At 28.4% G+C, this 16,446-nt stretch overlaps 4 protein-coding genes across 4 annotated transcripts; 1 reads left to right on the top strand and 3 right to left on the bottom strand.

Annotated features, from left to right (window-relative positions):
* Positions 1–233: 233 nt before the first annotated feature.
* Positions 234–2,122, bottom strand: LOC115876688 (solute carrier family 25 member 46-like). The gene is made up of 6 exons (XM_030892570.1): positions 1,690–2,122; positions 1,538–1,641; positions 1,295–1,473; positions 1,183–1,239; positions 743–1,127; positions 234–686 (listed from the first exon to the last, which is right to left on the bottom strand). Exons 1-6 carry the CDS (start codon positions 1,847–1,849, stop codon positions 372–374), a joined length of 1,200 nt encoding a protein of 399 aa, XP_030748430.1. The 5' UTR covers positions 1,850–2,122; the 3' UTR covers positions 234–371.
* Positions 2,123–2,806: 684 nt separating this feature from the next.
* Positions 2,807–5,874, bottom strand: LOC115876687 (protein scarlet-like). Its single transcript, XM_030892569.1, has 13 exons — positions 5,654–5,874; positions 5,346–5,448; positions 5,148–5,196; positions 5,037–5,086; positions 4,799–4,926; positions 4,566–4,712; positions 4,247–4,488; positions 4,014–4,193; positions 3,852–3,960; positions 3,557–3,778; positions 3,358–3,493; positions 3,081–3,287; positions 2,807–3,022 (listed from the first exon to the last, which is right to left on the bottom strand). The coding sequence occupies exons 1-13, from the start codon at positions 5,654–5,656 to the stop codon at positions 2,835–2,837; spliced, it is 1,764 nt and encodes a 587-aa protein (XP_030748429.1). The 5' UTR covers positions 5,657–5,874; the 3' UTR covers positions 2,807–2,834.
* A 187-nt stretch (positions 5,875–6,061) lies between these two features.
* On the bottom strand, positions 6,062–10,212 carry LOC115876686 (ras-related protein Rab-32). The gene is made up of 5 exons (XM_030892568.1): positions 9,637–10,212; positions 7,914–8,118; positions 7,220–7,401; positions 7,003–7,146; positions 6,062–6,405 (listed from the first exon to the last, which is right to left on the bottom strand). Exons 1-5 carry the CDS (start codon positions 10,081–10,083, stop codon positions 6,301–6,303), a joined length of 1,083 nt encoding a protein of 360 aa, XP_030748428.1. The 5' UTR covers positions 10,084–10,212; the 3' UTR covers positions 6,062–6,300.
* A 5,003-nt stretch (positions 10,213–15,215) lies between these two features.
* LOC115876683 (DNA repair protein complementing XP-A cells homolog) lies at positions 15,216–16,432 on the top strand. The gene is made up of 4 exons (XM_030892567.1): positions 15,216–15,438; positions 15,493–15,595; positions 15,651–15,775; positions 15,834–16,432. The coding sequence occupies exons 1-4, from the start codon at positions 15,374–15,376 to the stop codon at positions 16,267–16,269; spliced, it is 729 nt and encodes a 242-aa protein (XP_030748427.1). The 5' UTR covers positions 15,216–15,373; the 3' UTR covers positions 16,270–16,432.
* Positions 16,433–16,446: the final 14 nt, after the last annotated feature.

Here is a 16,446-nt window from a genome sequence, read left to right as displayed (position 1 = left end):
TCAAACCACAGAAATTAAATAATTTGGTGTAAATGGAATTTTTCCGTATAATCTTTTATTATTGATAACAGAAAATCAAAGGGATGCATTAAAAATTATTAATTCTTAATATAAAGGATGCTTCATTGAATAAAATCTAAAAGGATTTAGGAGTAGGGAAAAAAATTGTGAATAATTATATTTCTAAATAAGGATATATGTATGACTATTTTATAAATAATATGTTCCTTTAAGTAGTTTGTAGCATTTTATTTCAAAAATAATAACAATTACTCTTGTCATTCTCACTGAAACTTAAAAAATAAATAAAATATTACAACAAAATTAACATAAACAGCATTCTCAGTATTTCTCGAACCAGACTAGACCCATTATGGTAACAAATACGATTTCGGTGGATTAGTTATATTTGATACAGCTGGAGGTGAATTATCTGTAGGTAGAGGTATTCTTGGTTTTGGTTTCTCCAATAAAGATCCAATTTCGGATAAAAGAAAACGGGACACTTTTATCAAAGCTATGTGGGCAGCATATTGGAGAATAAGAGCACCAAACCCTTTATATAGACCTGCTGTACCCTCTTGTGAGATACAGCTGTCGTAACAATCCATAACACCTCTATAGCTTGTTAGAATTGCAATTACTGAACTTCCATTATCTAGATTATCTATAATAGTACGTGTACCCTAAAATAACATTGATAATGTATACAGTCGTTTAAATAAATATAAAGAAATCACACTTGTAAATATAAGCGATGCACAATTGTCTCACAAGGATAGAAAACAATATCACTGGCTATGGTAGCAGTCACAGATGCCGTTAAGTTAATTTCCTGGGCTGCTTGATTATTGACATCTTTTGAGCTAGTGCACTGCAATATCCTAGCTGCAGCCCCTCTAATCATCATGGAAAATAAATATCTTGTTATTCCTAGGGCCACAGTTGGAACAATAAGGGCCCAAATAGGTAACATCCGGCCCTTTGCTGGAGCTCCCCAGTTTAGCAGCCTTATAAAACCTTCTCTAAAAACATCCAAAATGCCAGGTCTTTCACTAGCAATTTCACTTTGGACAGTCTCAACAAATGATGCCGAATAAAAAGGTGTTACTAAAGCTAGGCTTGCACTAAAACATAAAGAATTTAGATTATAAAAATACAGCTATGCTAAGAAGTTCATACCATTTTAACATAGTATGTTGACAAAACTGCTTTAAGCTACTGTGCCAACCTATTTCTCTGAAAAAATATACTGATTCAATAGTGAGTTTTCGAGAAAACTAAACATATTTACTTTGGCCATGGGGTAAGCTTTGAAATTAAATCTTCTATACCTAATGTCATGCCTCTTACAAGAAGAGCTGATCCTAAACCTTTCCATAACGTTGTCAGTCCTTGATGTTGATGTAAATGACATACTGTTGGTACTAACGTAAAAGGTAACAAGTGATAGCGAATTGAAGAATGATTGACCTAGAATTATTTAAAATAAAACGAATGTTATTTCACAAATAACTTACATAAAATAAAGCTTTACCTGGCATTGTCTACGCAGTATTAAAAATGGATGACTTAATAAATTTTCTGTTATTAAACTAACAAAAGCGACACCAGAACCAATATAACGTTTTACAGTCACATCTAAAATTAATTCGTTTTAAACAGCTTTTCAGTAGTAATACAACATACCTTCGTAGCTTTGGTAACGCTTAGGACTCTTCTGATTTGCATACTGAACTAAAAGATCTCTGTTTGAGTAATAATCCTCTTGGCTTGTTATATCTGGGTATTTATAAGGGTCATGCAAGTGTACACCCATATAGGGAGCAGGGTTGTCTCGTGGATCCATTCTTTTTATTTATGTAATATTTATAACATTGTTGAATTAAAATTCCTACCTAGACATGCATTTCTTGCTATCTACTTGACATATACTGTTAATAACTAAGTAGCATGTGTGAAAATAACTATAAAAATTAAAAGTTTTGTTCAAGAAATCATAACAAATCACTGCTTTTCTGATTATTAAATTTAAATATCACCGGCTGCATACAAATTGATATTAAAAATTTATATAGAAAATGTCATTTACACAGCTGGACACACAGCTGGAGTGACAAACGTCAAACGTCATCCACAAGGTTATAGTCATAGACACGAAGACCAAAAGGTAATGGATTTATTAATCTGTGGTTAGTGGGTGCCTCGTAATTTTGGACCAATCAGTGAACACCGCGTAAATACGTAATTTAAATTTAAAGCATGCAAATTTTAAAATTTACTTCTTTCATTTCGTTGTTAGAACAGTAGTATTTCTCTCTAAAATTTATATTACATATTCTTAAAATTTTAATAATCGGTAAGCTAAAATGCTCATGGTTGTCAGAAGGGGTAAATATTGATGGAACCAGCCACCTTTCTCAGGATCTTCCACTCTCTTTGCTGCCGCATCAAATATTCTTTTTATCTTCTAAGTTAGCTCTCACCATTTAACTTTGGTGGCCCAAATAACTCAGGTCCGTGGGGGCGTCACTCCCCAAAGCGGTAAAATCCTACTGCCCTGCCCCTGCGGGGTTATAACCTGAATTATTATTAATTATATTAATTAATGTTATTAATACTGCATATTATTAATTAAATTTTGTAAATGCTATTCATATCTTTCTGATAACAAATAATATTTTATTTTTATTTGATTTAGAGGTTTAGGAAGGTGGATTTTAAATTATCACATCTGATTTTAGACCAAATAACACTTCCAGTAAAATCGTTCTAATAAGAAAAGGCATAAATAAGGATTCTACAGTTATTAACAAAAAATATATTATTTCATTCTATATATGATATAAGGCTCTTTTTCTTAGTATTCCAATATATCCTATGTAGCAATAAGCTATAATAAGAATAATTAGGAAGATTAAGTTGTTGCTAACTCTTTCATATGTTTGTCCAAAATCATAATTTCCTAGTACATCTGTCCCATTTTCAAAGCAAGTGGTAGTGTCGATCTCACTACAGTTTGCTGAAAATTATCATAAGTATAAGTATTTAGCTTTGAGTATATTTGTTAAAAAACCTACTTATATGGCCCACGTCTAACCAGTAGACTATACATATTGACTCATATGTCACATAAAAAGGAGATATGTATTTTACGATGGAAAAAGCCTTAGATAGAGTATGAATTCTGATCCATAATCCAGAAAGTACCAAACAAAGAATTTCAAACGGTACTATAAAAAGATTGATATATTCTAAGGTAGGAAAAAGTGCAGATAAGCATAATCCTAAAATGGTTAAAAGCAGATGTTGAATTATTATGTATTTAGGCCTCTCTATCTCACTCTATGTACTAACCCAAAGAGCTGCCACATACAGAAGTTAGAAATAGTATCAAATACATTTCCAGCAATAATTTACTTGTGGTCAGAAATGGAAGACATGTAAAATAGATTATTAAAAATACCAGAGAGTGCACTAATGCAAATGGAATCTGAAAATAAAATTAAGCTATATCTATTAATAATTCATTATTAATGAAAACAAAATAACTTACTAATGATACAGTTTTAGATAAAAAATAAGGTAATGGAGAATATAATTCCTTTTCTTGTACAAATATGTTAACTTCTTCTGGAAAGGTATAAATAGCCTGATACATTTGAATAAATATTAATTCTGATACTATAAGTAAAAGGACACCTTGAATACTTTGCACTGCACTTGTTTCTGCTAATGTGACATTTGAGTATACAATACCCAGTATTGAGGCAGTAATCTATAAAAAAAATGTATATATTAATAATGCCAATAACATTATAAAATGTAGTATTTTTGAGGCTTTTACTTACCACTGTCAAAATGAATGAAAAATAATGTTCTTCTGTATTTCTACCCAAATTTACGAACACTCTCCAAGATAACCACTTAAGTTCATGGAGAAATCCATTTTCCTTTTCTCTGTGTAAAGAGGAAATTTGAAGTATTTCTGTAATATTTAATTTAATACTTACTTGTATTTAAGCAAAAGCCCATGATATCCGTTTTCTGGAAAATCAAATTTTAAACTGTAATCCTCTTTGAATTGTTTAACTAGATCCTCGATTTTCCTTTCATCGTTTGGTGTTTTAATTATTATATGATTTAAATAAAAATCCGCTGGGTTATATGACGATGGACAAAATAGTAATTGGCTGAAACACTATTAATTTATTTGATGTACGACAATTTGTGAATTCAAATAGACCTTTCAAAAAATGTCTTTGCATTATCCTTAGATCCTTCAAAAACGATTTTACCATTCGGTGATAACATGATAATATTATTAAATAACTCGAATACTTCAGATGATGGTTGATGAACTGTCATAAACACTATTTTTCCTGAACTCGCAACCTCTATCAATATTTTAACAATAGTTGTAGCGCTAAAGCTATCTAGACCAGAAATAGGTTCATCACAAAATAGAATATACGGATCTGAAAATAACTAGAAAAAAAATCTGTAATATATATTTTTAGTTGTATTTTATATTTATCAACAATGTGCATAAAATATATACTTACACACGATAATAAGGACAGCCTTCTTTTTTCTCCGCTAGATAAATTTTTAATTTTGACGTAGGTTAGATGCCCCAAACTAAGATTTTTTAACAATAAACTTATAATTAATTCACGTTCTGTCTTGGTCTTGTTCAAAGACATTGCTGCCTAAAAACACTGACTATTACTTCAAAATATAATCACAAAATTCTCAGTTAAATTCAGATTTATTTTGGCTATAGGTCCAAACCCACCTTGAATGTAATATGTTCCTCAACAGTCAGGTTTTCAAAAAATACATCAGATTGTTGTAAATATGTTGAGTTACTTCTCAACATCTTCCCAGTTATAATTCTTCCGTTAATTTTTAGTACACCTCGACCTAAATAATATTAGAATAGCAAATATAAAAATGAAAAACGAAATATATTAATTTAAGATATTTCTTTATCTGAAAATTATATAAACCATCACAGTACAAAGTACAGTTACCTTTTCTTTGTCCTGAAAGGAGCGTAAGAAGAGCTGTTTTTCCACATCCACTAAAAATATCAATAAAAAATATGTAATACATAATGAAGAACAATTTAATGTTTGCTGTACCTTCCTCCAATTATGGCTATTACCGAGCCAGAAAATGCACATCCTGAAACTAATAGATATTGGTTAATGTTAATATCTCTTCAATAAATAATAACGCCAGAAAACTAGCCAATACATTTCAAACATAGATTTTTTTTATATTTCTATTTGTATTGGACGTCAAAATATGGGTAATTAACTGGACCATTATGGACTTACCGTCATCAATTAATATTTTTCGTTTTTTACTCCCATTTAGGAAAGATCCACATCTCTCTTCTACAGAATAATTAATATTATGCCATGTGAATATAAATTTTGCCTGCAAACATTACAAAGTCATCACAAATAATTAGTTTCGAATGATTTTATATAAAAATATTACTTCAATATCAAATAAAACAACAAAAATATTAATATTATTAAGTCTCCAAATAATAAAAAATCTAATAGGTAGTGATTTAACTTAAAAAAAAATATATTTTTTATATATTACAGTAAAACTAAATATTGTGTTATGCACTTACCATTATTCCCGTATGTCTAAAAGGTAGTTTTAGATTGTGAAAACTTTTCTACTTTAGTTTGTACTTTATTTATTTAATATGTAAATAATGATAATTATTATAAAAGATGTGCTTTTCATTAACTAAAACCAGACTTGATCATAAAAATAGAATTCTGTAAAATAAATCGGCTCTTCAAAAAATGATATACATATAGTTGGTAGTTTTCTAGCACTTCTAAATAATTTGTGGCATATAGTGCATATGTATTATTTCATTAAATTTAACCATGTCGAAAGATTATTTTTAAGACTGGGTTATTTAATTAATTTAGTAAGCAAATATTGATAAGTTGAATGCTTTTGAAACAATTTTATTTCAGGTACATATATGTTGATTTAAATGTGCAATATCTTCTTAATAAAACAATTTTTATGGCTCATGTAATATTTATTTATAAAAAAACATAGATTGAAACGAGCTAATTTTTCATCTTATTTATTTTCAAAAAATTATATGTAAAATCAGACAAAAACATTTGCTACAATATAATATTAAAGTTTACACTTATACAACGAAACAAACATTTTAGACGGTTAAGAAAATAATTGAAAAAAACGCGTGTAAAAAATATAATAATAATAGTAATATAACAGAAAAGAGAACTGTCAACAGGAACATTTGTTTCCGGCTAGATCAGGATTCGAGTCGTCAGCCAATGAAAATTGATCTCCACCTTTGTTTTTGTTTATTACATTATCCAATTCTAATATCTGCAAAAATAAAACAACATAATTATCATGTAATCATAGAACAAGGATTTGTTTGCATTGTAAAGGTAGCCAAACACCCCATAGTTTTCCTCAAAAACACTGTCCAAACCTGGACTCTATAAAAAACTATAATGCGCGCCCAGGGACGCGCCAAGTATTTTCGGCCGCGTCGTGCGAAATAAGGGTAGGCGCCTTTCTCCAATATTGTAATATTGAGCCAAAATTTCCAATGACCAGCGGCGCGGCGCTCGACATTGGTGGATAATATATTATCACCACTAGCGTTCATAGATAAAAGTATTACTTAAATTTTATGTTAATTTGTTGATAAGTTCCAAAAAATGGTTTTATTATTTTTTAAAATCAACGACCGCAGGCGCCCTTAGGGCTTTGGCGCCGTCGTGCGCCGCACAACCTTGCCCATATGGACGGCGCGTCCCTGTGCGCGCCTCCTTTTGCGCGTCATCCAGGTTGGAACTGCGCAGGGTATACACAATCTCAGTCTGGATATGGATCATCCGCATTAAACTGTATGTGTGTATTTGTATGTGTGTGTGTGACTACAACTTTATGTAACATTAAATTCACAAAAATTACTTTTTGGACTAGGGTTTTTGCTGCATCATCAATATTAATATTATCTCTGGCTGATGTTTCTAACCAAGCTGTAAAACCATTTTCTCTACAGTATTCGTCCATTCTAGCTGGATTTGTAACTAAACCTTCTTTTTGTTGATCGCACTAAAAGGAATAGAAATATTTTAATGTAAAATTGACTATAAAATATTAAAAAAGTACAAAGTAAAATAAGTACTTTATTAGCAAGGAGAACACATGGTATGGGTGATCCATCAGGTAACTGAACTTTGGAATCTAAATCTGATTTCCAGTTGGCCACAGATTCAAAAGTAGTTCTTCGAGTTACATCAAAAACAATAAATGCTCCTACTGCTTCTTTGTAATATACTCTTGTCATGTTCCCATATCTCTCTTGACCTATAAAAGAGTAATACAATTACCCAATATCTCATTTAATAATGTACTTATTATTAACTAATGTCTTTACGGTATCCAATTTATTTTATAATCTTTTTAAATAATATACACAATCGAATAGAGAAAACACAGCCAATAACAACTTTCAGTTTTAAATACAATAAAATGTTAATAAAAGTATATATTTGTATAATTGAATTTATAACTTTCTCTAAATTTTCAATCATTTCACACTTCCACGTTTTATATTCTAGTGGGAATTTTTTTTTTATTTCTGCTATCTATTGTATTAAAACTATTCTTATATTGTCATAAATATAATTTATTTAAATATATTTTTACTGATAAATTTCACACCATTTCTAGTATTTTGAACATCTATAATAGAGTTTGCTATTTACTTTTTAAAGTATATTTTTAAAAAACGGTGTCGCAGTAGCATTTTAAAATAACCATCGATGACAATTAAAAAAATATTTTTAGCAACTAGAATTGCGCCTGTTAATGCTTACCGGCAATATCCCAGAGTTGTAACCGTATTACTGTATTTTCATCCCAGTTTAGTACTTTTAAGGCAAAATCCACTCCTATCGTTGCTCTGTAATGTTGGGTGAAGAATCTGTGAACATACCTTTTGATTATAGAAGTTTTGCCAGTTCCCAGGTCTCCAATAACTAATATTTTGTACAGATGATCTTTTGGCTTGTTAACATTTGTCTAAAAATAATGTTTTAGTATAAATTAACAATTTATTATCAATAATATAACCTAAAATGTTTCACATCGTGTACAAAAATGCAAATAATGCAATATAAGTAATAGTTTTTATTTTAAATTTTAATACTCACATAAAAGGACCCAAGGGATTTTGACATATTAGTATATTATTGTATAGAAAAATTAAATTATAAAATACGATTGTATATAGACAAGAAAATTAAAAATTATTTAGACTAAATAAACAGAGAATTAAATATATTGCTATTCTTTATTATTATTTTTTAATTTTTTATACTAACTGCTCTAAATTTAGACTATTAAAGTTTATAGACACCATAAAGTGAAGAGTCCATTTGATAAAATAGAATCCGTTCTCTATTTCGATTATCTCAGTTTGGCGCGCAGTTTGGCCAGTTATTAGAAGAGATATACTTTAATTGTTAATAATTTAAATAATAAAAAAAGGTAGATGCTATATGATCATAAAGTTCTAGAATCAAGCGTCCTTTGTATGATCACAAAACAATTTGAAAAACTATCTATTCTGTTAAAATTTTAACTAAATATCCTTAAGAAAAATAATTAATTAAATAAATGATTTAAATAATGTCGTATTTCTCTCAATCTTAATGTGTATATTTGTACTAATATTATAAAAAATACCTTTTGAATTAATATATAAATTGACTGCTAATCTAATAAAATTATAGAATATCTAAAATATAATCTAAGTTTTGCTGTTATTGATTAGAGACTTTCAAATGTAGTGTGTTTTGTCTGTGAAACCTAATATCACAATATTGATATCGATTTCTCAAACCTTGAAAAGAAGATACTATTTCGTTTTTAAAATACTTATATCTATAGAAAATGTACCTTATTTTCCTGTAGTTCAAAAACTTAAAGTTATTCTTCTAATAAAATATATAGAAAATATATTTATTTCATAGTAGAGAGACATAGATATAATCTTTGAACTATACTAGATTTGACAGTGAAAAACTGATATTTATTTAAAGTTTTTCAGAAATGCATTTTATACATTCACTTTAAAATTGTGATGTATTTTAAAATTTAATATGATTTTTTAAGCAATTTGTAGCTAAATTTATTGACTTTTTAGTGTCTGATTCTAAATTAAAAATGAAAGTTCCCATGTGCCAATTATAGGAGGAAAAACAAAATGTTTCACCAAAATGATATTTTGGTGAAAGTTTCAAACACCCTGTGGAATATGTTAGCAAAACAAGGATTTTAAAAACATCTAGATAGTACGTCCTTTTTCGATAGTTTGTTTTTTGATTCATCTCCATTATCTTTATTTCTATCATAGATATTCGCTTTTGAATAAGACAGTAACGATTTAGAACAACTTGTGAACATGAAAATTTTAAGATGCCCTAAACATGAAAATTTTAAGGTAATTCCTCGTGCCCGTTTTTTGTATATCCAGCAAAATAATGAACTGATATATTAGAATAAATTTCCAATAAATGTAATTATAATTAAATATACCGCTAGAATTGATGCATCCAAAAGTAATTCTCCGTAAGCAGGCATATTTGGTATATTTTCTAATGATCTAGTCCTCACAAATATTGTTTTGTCCGTTTCCAAGTCTTCACTATACTTGGACAGTTCCAAAACCTCACTGGCAAGGTCTGTCAAAGGTTCCTCGTCAATATTACCGAAATCCTTCGAAGTTTTTCCAAAATGACCCTCTGAAGCTGACTTCGCCAACACAAATTGAGTTTCTTTACTCGATTTTTCACTTATTCCTTTTTCAGCGGCTGATAAACTGACAGATTTCTTCAATCTCGGCGTTCTGGATTTTGGTTTCAGTTTTTCCAAAACGGCTTCTTTGATTTTGGAACTTTTCGAAGATATAATTTGTCTCACATTCTTCGAAGGTTTTTCTTTTCTATCTAGTCTACTCTCGGACGAATAACTTGCTTTTTTCATCTTACTATTACTTCTAATGCATAACGAGCTCGTATTCGTGTGTAACTGGATTACTTAGGTTTCAGATAACATTATAATATTAAAGTAATTAGTCAGTGGTTAGTAGAGAGTAAGTGTATTAGGGTGTTTTAGCAGCGTATATAATTTATTTTTTCTGATGAGTTTATTTTTTACTTCTTCATATTGGACATAAATTGAAAATTTAATTGAAAATAGAGTAAACAATTTATGCTGTTAGTGTAGAAAGGATATTCAATTTCAAAGACAACATCATTAATTATCAATCGATATTGTTGTGAAAGCTAAATGATACATACATAATTATTGCAAATCAAAATAATTTATTAATAATAAATTGTTTTGATAAGCTATATTAAGCTAAATCTATAAAATAGATGAATTCAAAAAAAGTTTAATTTTACAGTCAATACATTTTGTTATTGATTAAAACAATAAGTTGTAAATCATGATTATAATGACGTTATCTTAAAAACGACATTATTCTAATTCAATGCAATTATTTAAACTATATGATTATATAGAATATTGCAATATTTTTCGGGTTATACTATTTAATAGACGCATTTTATTTATTATAGGTTTATTTAAGGTTTTACTAAATCTCTCTAACTTGAGCTACTATATATTCTATCTCAGATTACATTTAAGAGGCTTAGAACATACCTACGAAGCTAAATCGTTACATTCGAGAAAGAACTTCATTCATTTTATTACATGCCCATATCTATACAAATGTTATATTATGTTTAAAAAAATATTATAATGTATAAAGTATAATTATTCTATTTTGATATCTCAGATTATATTTTCTTGATGAGAAAAACTGTCATATTTCAGTTTATTTGTAATGAATTATCTAAGATATATATTTTTTATATCCAAAAATAATATATTCGAAATTATCAGATTCCTGACTTAAATTTTTAAAAAATTACATCAGATTTTTTCTTCTTATCACGTTATGGTGAAATAAAAATTACAGGAAATATAATTAAAAATCTACGTCTTAAAATTTCCCCAACATAATTTTTTCGAAGAAAAATATATTTTTTTGTTGTATTCTTCTTACAATATACAGGGTGTCCCAGAAATAAGTGCTAGTATTTTAACTAGTAGTATAGTTGATCCCTAGAAACACGCCTATGAGGGTTTTTTCGCAAAAATTTTTTTTTAAAATTCGAAATTTTTTGACAAAATTTTTGAATTTTTTTTTAGTTTTTAGTTAAAAACCATAATTTCTTGATAATATGGCAACATATGTAGGTATTATATTAAATTTACAAGAAAGAAAATCCAGAAAAGATCCAGTCGTTCTCAAAATTTTAGCAAAAAATCACTTTTTTTGGAAATTGTCAAAGTAAAATAATACCGTTATTTTGGACTTATCTGAAAAACGATCAAGAGAAAATATGTTTCTTTTATCAAGATCTACCACCCCTTAAAATACTTGCACTTATTTCTGGGATACCCTGTATATTAAATATACATTTAAATTCTCACGACTCGTGTACTTGACAAACATTTGTAATAGGTCTACAGGGTATATATGGTGCGTCGGTCATCTATACAGAATTTCTAAGTTATTTATTATAGGAACTATACTTGCCAAGTAGACGAGTCGTGTGAATGCGCCTTAACAGACAATAAATTGTTATAGGCTTGGTGCGTTCCTCTATGGGTGCGTTCTCTATAAAAAAAAACTTAAATATTATGACAAAGCCACCATTTTAATTATGTCAATGCGATCGACATGAACGGAAACGTGATTGCGTGAAATCGCGTGAAATACCTTAATCGTGCACTTCTAATTTCTTCCGTATGGAGCGCTGCGATCGGAATTTTTAAAATGAACCGAAATGCACCAAGTTTATAGGTTAATGCCACTCAAAAGTGAGATTATCTTTATTTTTAATATTTTAAGAAAAACTTAATTCAGTTTAAATTAGGTATGTTTGTTTAAAACCGTTTGTTTAAAATTTTTTAACCGAGTTAAAAATTTAGGTGAATTATTTTTGATTCGGCACCAAATCGATCCCCTGAGTGCGAGTTAAAAAAGGCGCGGGGGCAGATTTCCCATATTAATCCGGCTATACCCTTTATATAAGTAATAACTATGAATTTATTAATTTATATTAATAAAGTCAAATTTTATAATTAACTTGAGACTAGAAATACCACACTTAATTTCGATGTTTTAACTGTACATTAGTTTTTTGTTTCTCTAAATATGCTACGATGTTTTATAATAGTTTTTTAGAATAAATAATACGTTATAGAGTATTCAAAAGAGTATATTGGTTATTATTTATTTGATTGTAGCCTTACATAATATGAATAATATAGAATATAGAATATAGCAACATGTTTATAAAAAATAAAAACAATTTTTTTTTGCAGAAAAACATATATTTTTTCCCCAATTTTTTTTATTTATTTTTGTAATAAAATGCATATTTTAAATAAAACTATTTAATTATGAAATATACCATGTGCAACTAGATCATCTAAAACATAATCAAACAATCCCACAGGTGTGTAACTTTTTAAATTTTTTAAAATAAGTAAAAAAAACATGCATATAGAAAAAATATAAAAAAAGTTGTACTAAAAAATGAAAAAGTTATTAAAATTCACAGAATTATTGAAATACGTTTTTCTACTCTAATAAACTATTTTTATCTACCGTGATATTATTGCCTGCCTGTTGTCTATCATTCAGTGACACCAAATAATTATTTTTTGATGAAAAATTCACAGATTCTGTTGAGGTTTCCCTACACAACGTCTTATTTCTGTCATATCTTTCGCGCCTCTTGCTTCTCTCTTTCCTGGTTCTTCTGTTAACTTTTTTCTCTTCTGACATACTAACTCAACTACATTCAACTTTGTCTACGTTACTATTAATGACTAATGTTGTTAATTCAAAAATTTCATTCAGATAAGTTTAAATTATAACCTTTTTCTGTTTTATCGTAGTTTACCACCGAGTTGATTTTATAGGCGCATGTGTTTCTAAATCTTTACTTAATATTATGTATTAATCGAACTCATCGTGCGCGTAGATATTTCACAGCTTTAATAATAGTTTTATTTATTAGAAAAATTATTAATAAAATTCGATAATTTATTATTTTGGTCGTTATAATAATAACAACACACTCGAGTTATTGATTTTCGAGAAGTGATATATATATACTTGATTTAATAACAAAATTCTCTACAAAGATCAATGACACTAAATTATATTGGGAAATACAGTAGCTAAAACGATATAAGTACGTTCTAAAGTGCGACTTTTTAAAAAAGTTTCCAAAAATATATGTAACTTTTAATATTTTTGGCTTAAAATGTTAACCCCCAGTGCAATTAGGTATAAACAATAATATTATTAATAAATTAATAAATAATACTTATAAATAAGAAAAATTTTAATGATCGTGAAATAATGTTTTGGTTAGATACAAAAATGAAATAAATTTACTCACCATTTCAATACGGATCCTCTTCTTATAATGTAGATATTGACATTGATTACTTGTCTAAATAAACTGCTTTAAGCACGTAATTTAAAAGTAAACTAAAATACGAAAAACACTACACTTAGTGGAATGTATGTTTAGGTAGAATAGTCTCTTCTTAGCATCACTAACTGATAAGCGTTTTCACTCTTTGATAAGAAACTGTGATTAAAATACTTTTAATCGGATATGTGGCGTAAACAGCATGCCGGTGCTCTTAAGAACTCAATCTCTTCTTTTTTGATCGGATCTACTGTTAAAACTGAATGCCGCGTCCTTTTTTTGCTACAATTTCAGATCGCTTGCAAACTGACTTTCACTAATATATAAATTTGGTTCTTAGATAATGGTGTTATTATATTTTTGAAACTGTGCATTCGATTTCTCGATTCACCTCAACACTGCTCAGACTTCTGACCTTTACTGTATCAGCCCGAGATATTGTTTAAACGGTTTATTTACACATTAATTAAGCATATACATATGTATGTATAAAACAGCGTGCATTGATGTTGTTGGAAAAATATACAAGTTATTGAAAATCAAATTAGCTTCTTATAAATAATTACAGTATTCTTTAATATATTTTAACTGTGCAGTTACAAGGGAGGTTAATCAACCGGTCCGCTTTTTACTAATTTAATAAACCTCGTATCATGATTCTTGATCAACTGTATTATAGATAAGATATACTAAGATACTTTTATCTATTTATTTATTACTATTTTAAATAAAAGTAATAAGGTTCTTAAAATAAAACGTTTAAATTATCAATTTCTAAAAAGAATTATTTATCTTGCACCTTTATATAAAGGTTATTATATGTTACAATACATAACATATTAAACATTGTGGTAATACAGTTATAATAGCGTAATTAATTTATTTTACGATGTCACTCATTTGCTTTATGATAAAGAAATAAAAAAATTACACGAAACAATAGTACACAGATTAAGCTACTAGCTACCCAAATTGTAATACATTAGCTAAACTAAATATAATAACTGTAAATATATAATCTTTTGAATAAATATATAAATCCACCTATGGGCCTTAAGTCTGAAGGCAATAAAAAATCAGAATAGGAGTATGGTGGTATAATAAAAAAAACTAGCTGCTTCTGTATATTCGAACTCTTTTTGTATTAAATAATTTTTAATAATAAAATAATACATTTTAAGTTAAATTTGTTATTAGCTTTTTCCGTTTTTTACAACCACCTTTTTTGATTTTTTTCCTAGTCAGGCTACTGAATAAGAGTAATAAATATCATCAATGGAAAAGTAAAATTTATGTCCATATCGCAATTTATTATAAACACTTTATTATAAAAAGGAATAAGTCCGGTTTGAATATGGACTAGATTATGGATATAAGATGAATAAAAGTGAATAAAAGGGCCTGAAAAATTAAAAAATACACTTTTTACCGCCCATGCTTACGCCATCTATCAATACAACTCTTATTGAAAGCTATGAATTAAATAAACATCGGAGTTAGATCCCTGTATAAATTAAAAATTTTCTGCAACCCTTGTATTATTCAGTATTCTCTTTAGTTATCATTTTTTACGGCAGGTGGCACCTCTTCACCTCTGAATGTCAAAAAACATTGTTGTGATCATTGTCAAATTTTGTATTGTGAAATTTTAAATCATAATTTAAAACATTTAAAATATCTTATTGAAAAAAGAAAAACAGTTATAGAGATTATAGACTTGTAAGACAAGAATTAAGCTAGCTGTTAAAATGTCAATGAAAACACGAGGGAGTTCTAAGGCAGAAAAAAATCGTGCAGCTCCATATTCTAAAAAGTAAGCAAGTAAAAATACGAAGAATATTTATTAAGTAATTTATTTATAATTTAGCGATGTGGTGTCACTTGGCAAATCCACAATAACAATTGGTACAACTAAATATAGAGATACAAATGGGGGTTTTCTGTTAATCGATCAACCAAATGAAGAAAAGGTATTATGCTTATTACATATAGTTATATTATATATTTTATGTTAATATCTTATAGAAATTGCCACAAATAGAAGAACCTCTCACAGATCTTTCTAAACATGAGTGTGAATCATGCAGTCAGCCATTCATAAAGTCTTGGTTGTTTGATAAGTTTGGTCACAAATGTTGTGATAGATGCAAGTAGGTAAAAACATCTATTATTTTTTTAAATAGCATTAAAGTTTTCTCCATTCTGTAGAGAAGATGATGAATATAAACTTATTACAAAAACTGAAGCCAAAACAGTATATTTACTTCAAGACTGTGATTTAGATAAGCGAGACCCACCATTGAAATTTGTAAAACAAAAAAATCCCCATAACGCACGCTGGGGTGATATGAAGCTATATCTGAGACTTCAAGTAGAAAAAAGGGCTTTGGAGGTATGGGAAAGTATGGAGAGGATTGAAGAAGAGAAGGAACATAGAGAAGAAAAAAAGGTGCTGGCTCAAACTAAGAAATATGAGAAAAAATTGAAAGAATTGAAAATGGGCATGAGAAGCAGCTTATATAATAGGACAAAGGGAGCCTTTCACACTCATGAGTTTGGCCCAGAGATGTATAATGAGGAAGATGATATTTATACAAGAACATGTTTAACCTGCTCTTATGAGGAATCATTTGAAAAAATGTAATTTTTTATATTGTGTCTTTATGCTGTCTCGAAACTTTTATCAGTTGTTTGTCAATTTAATATTTGTGTTTTTATATGGATCTGCAAATATTTAGATATCTCTTCTTGGTGTCTACTAGGTAGAAGTTTTGTTTTGTATATTTAAAATAAATTTTTTTATATAATTTTTTTGTACTTT

The sequence above is a fragment of the Sitophilus oryzae genome, unplaced genomic scaffold, assembly GCF_002938485.1.
Source record: "Sitophilus oryzae breed Bouriz unplaced genomic scaffold, Soryzae_2.0 scaffold_1440_pilon_pilon, whole genome shotgun sequence".
NCBI lineage: Eukaryota > Metazoa > Arthropoda > Insecta > Coleoptera > Curculionidae > Sitophilus > Sitophilus oryzae.
Note: the sequence above shows the minus strand (reverse complement) of the source record. Positions and strands in the feature narration are given on the sequence as shown.

What these genes read in the sequence shown, in the direction of transcription:
- LOC115876686 (XM_030892568.1), bottom strand. Translation starts at nt 10,083, where the DNA reads ATGAAAAAAGCAAGTTATTCGTCCGAGAGTAGACTAGATAGAAAAGAA. An exon ending in ACAACTCTGGGATATTGCCG is followed by an intron (nt 7,402 to 7,913) that starts GTAAGCATTAAC and finishes ACTCTTTTATAG; the next exon opens with GTCAAGAGAGATATGGGAAC. An exon ending in CAAAAACCCTAGTCCAAAAA is followed by an intron (nt 6,406 to 7,002) that starts GTAATTTTTGTG and finishes TTATTTTTGCAG; the next exon opens with ATATTAGAATTGGATAATGT.
- LOC115876683 (XM_030892567.1), top strand. Translation starts at nt 15,374, where the DNA reads ATGTCAATGAAAACACGAGGGAGTTCTAAGGCAGAAAAAAATCGTGCA. An exon ending in GCAGCTCCATATTCTAAAAA is followed by an intron (nt 15,439 to 15,492) that starts GTAAGCAAGTAA and finishes TTTATAATTTAG; the next exon opens with CGATGTGGTGTCACTTGGCA. An exon ending in ATCAACCAAATGAAGAAAAG is followed by an intron (nt 15,596 to 15,650) that starts GTATTATGCTTA and finishes AATATCTTATAG; the next exon opens with AAATTGCCACAAATAGAAGA.
- LOC115876687 (XM_030892569.1), bottom strand. An exon ending in AGGAACATATTACATTCAAG is followed by an intron (nt 4,713 to 4,798) that starts GTGGGTTTGGAC and finishes CAGTGTTTTTAG; the next exon opens with GCAGCAATGTCTTTGAACAA. An exon ending in TGTATGTGGCAGCTCTTTGG is followed by an intron (nt 3,288 to 3,357) that starts GTTAGTACATAG and finishes TAACCATTTTAG; the next exon opens with GATTATGCTTATCTGCACTT.
- LOC115876688 (XM_030892570.1), bottom strand. Translation starts at nt 1,849, where the DNA reads ATGGATCCACGAGACAACCCTGCTCCCTATATGGGTGTACACTTGCAT. An exon ending in GCGTTACCAAAGCTACGAAG is followed by an intron (nt 1,642 to 1,689) that starts GTATGTTGTATT and finishes AATTAATTTTAG; the next exon opens with ATGTGACTGTAAAACGTTAT. An exon ending in AAGCTTACCCCATGGCCAAA is followed by an intron (nt 1,240 to 1,294) that starts GTAAATATGTTT and finishes ATATTTTTTCAG; the next exon opens with AGAAATAGGTTGGCACAGTA.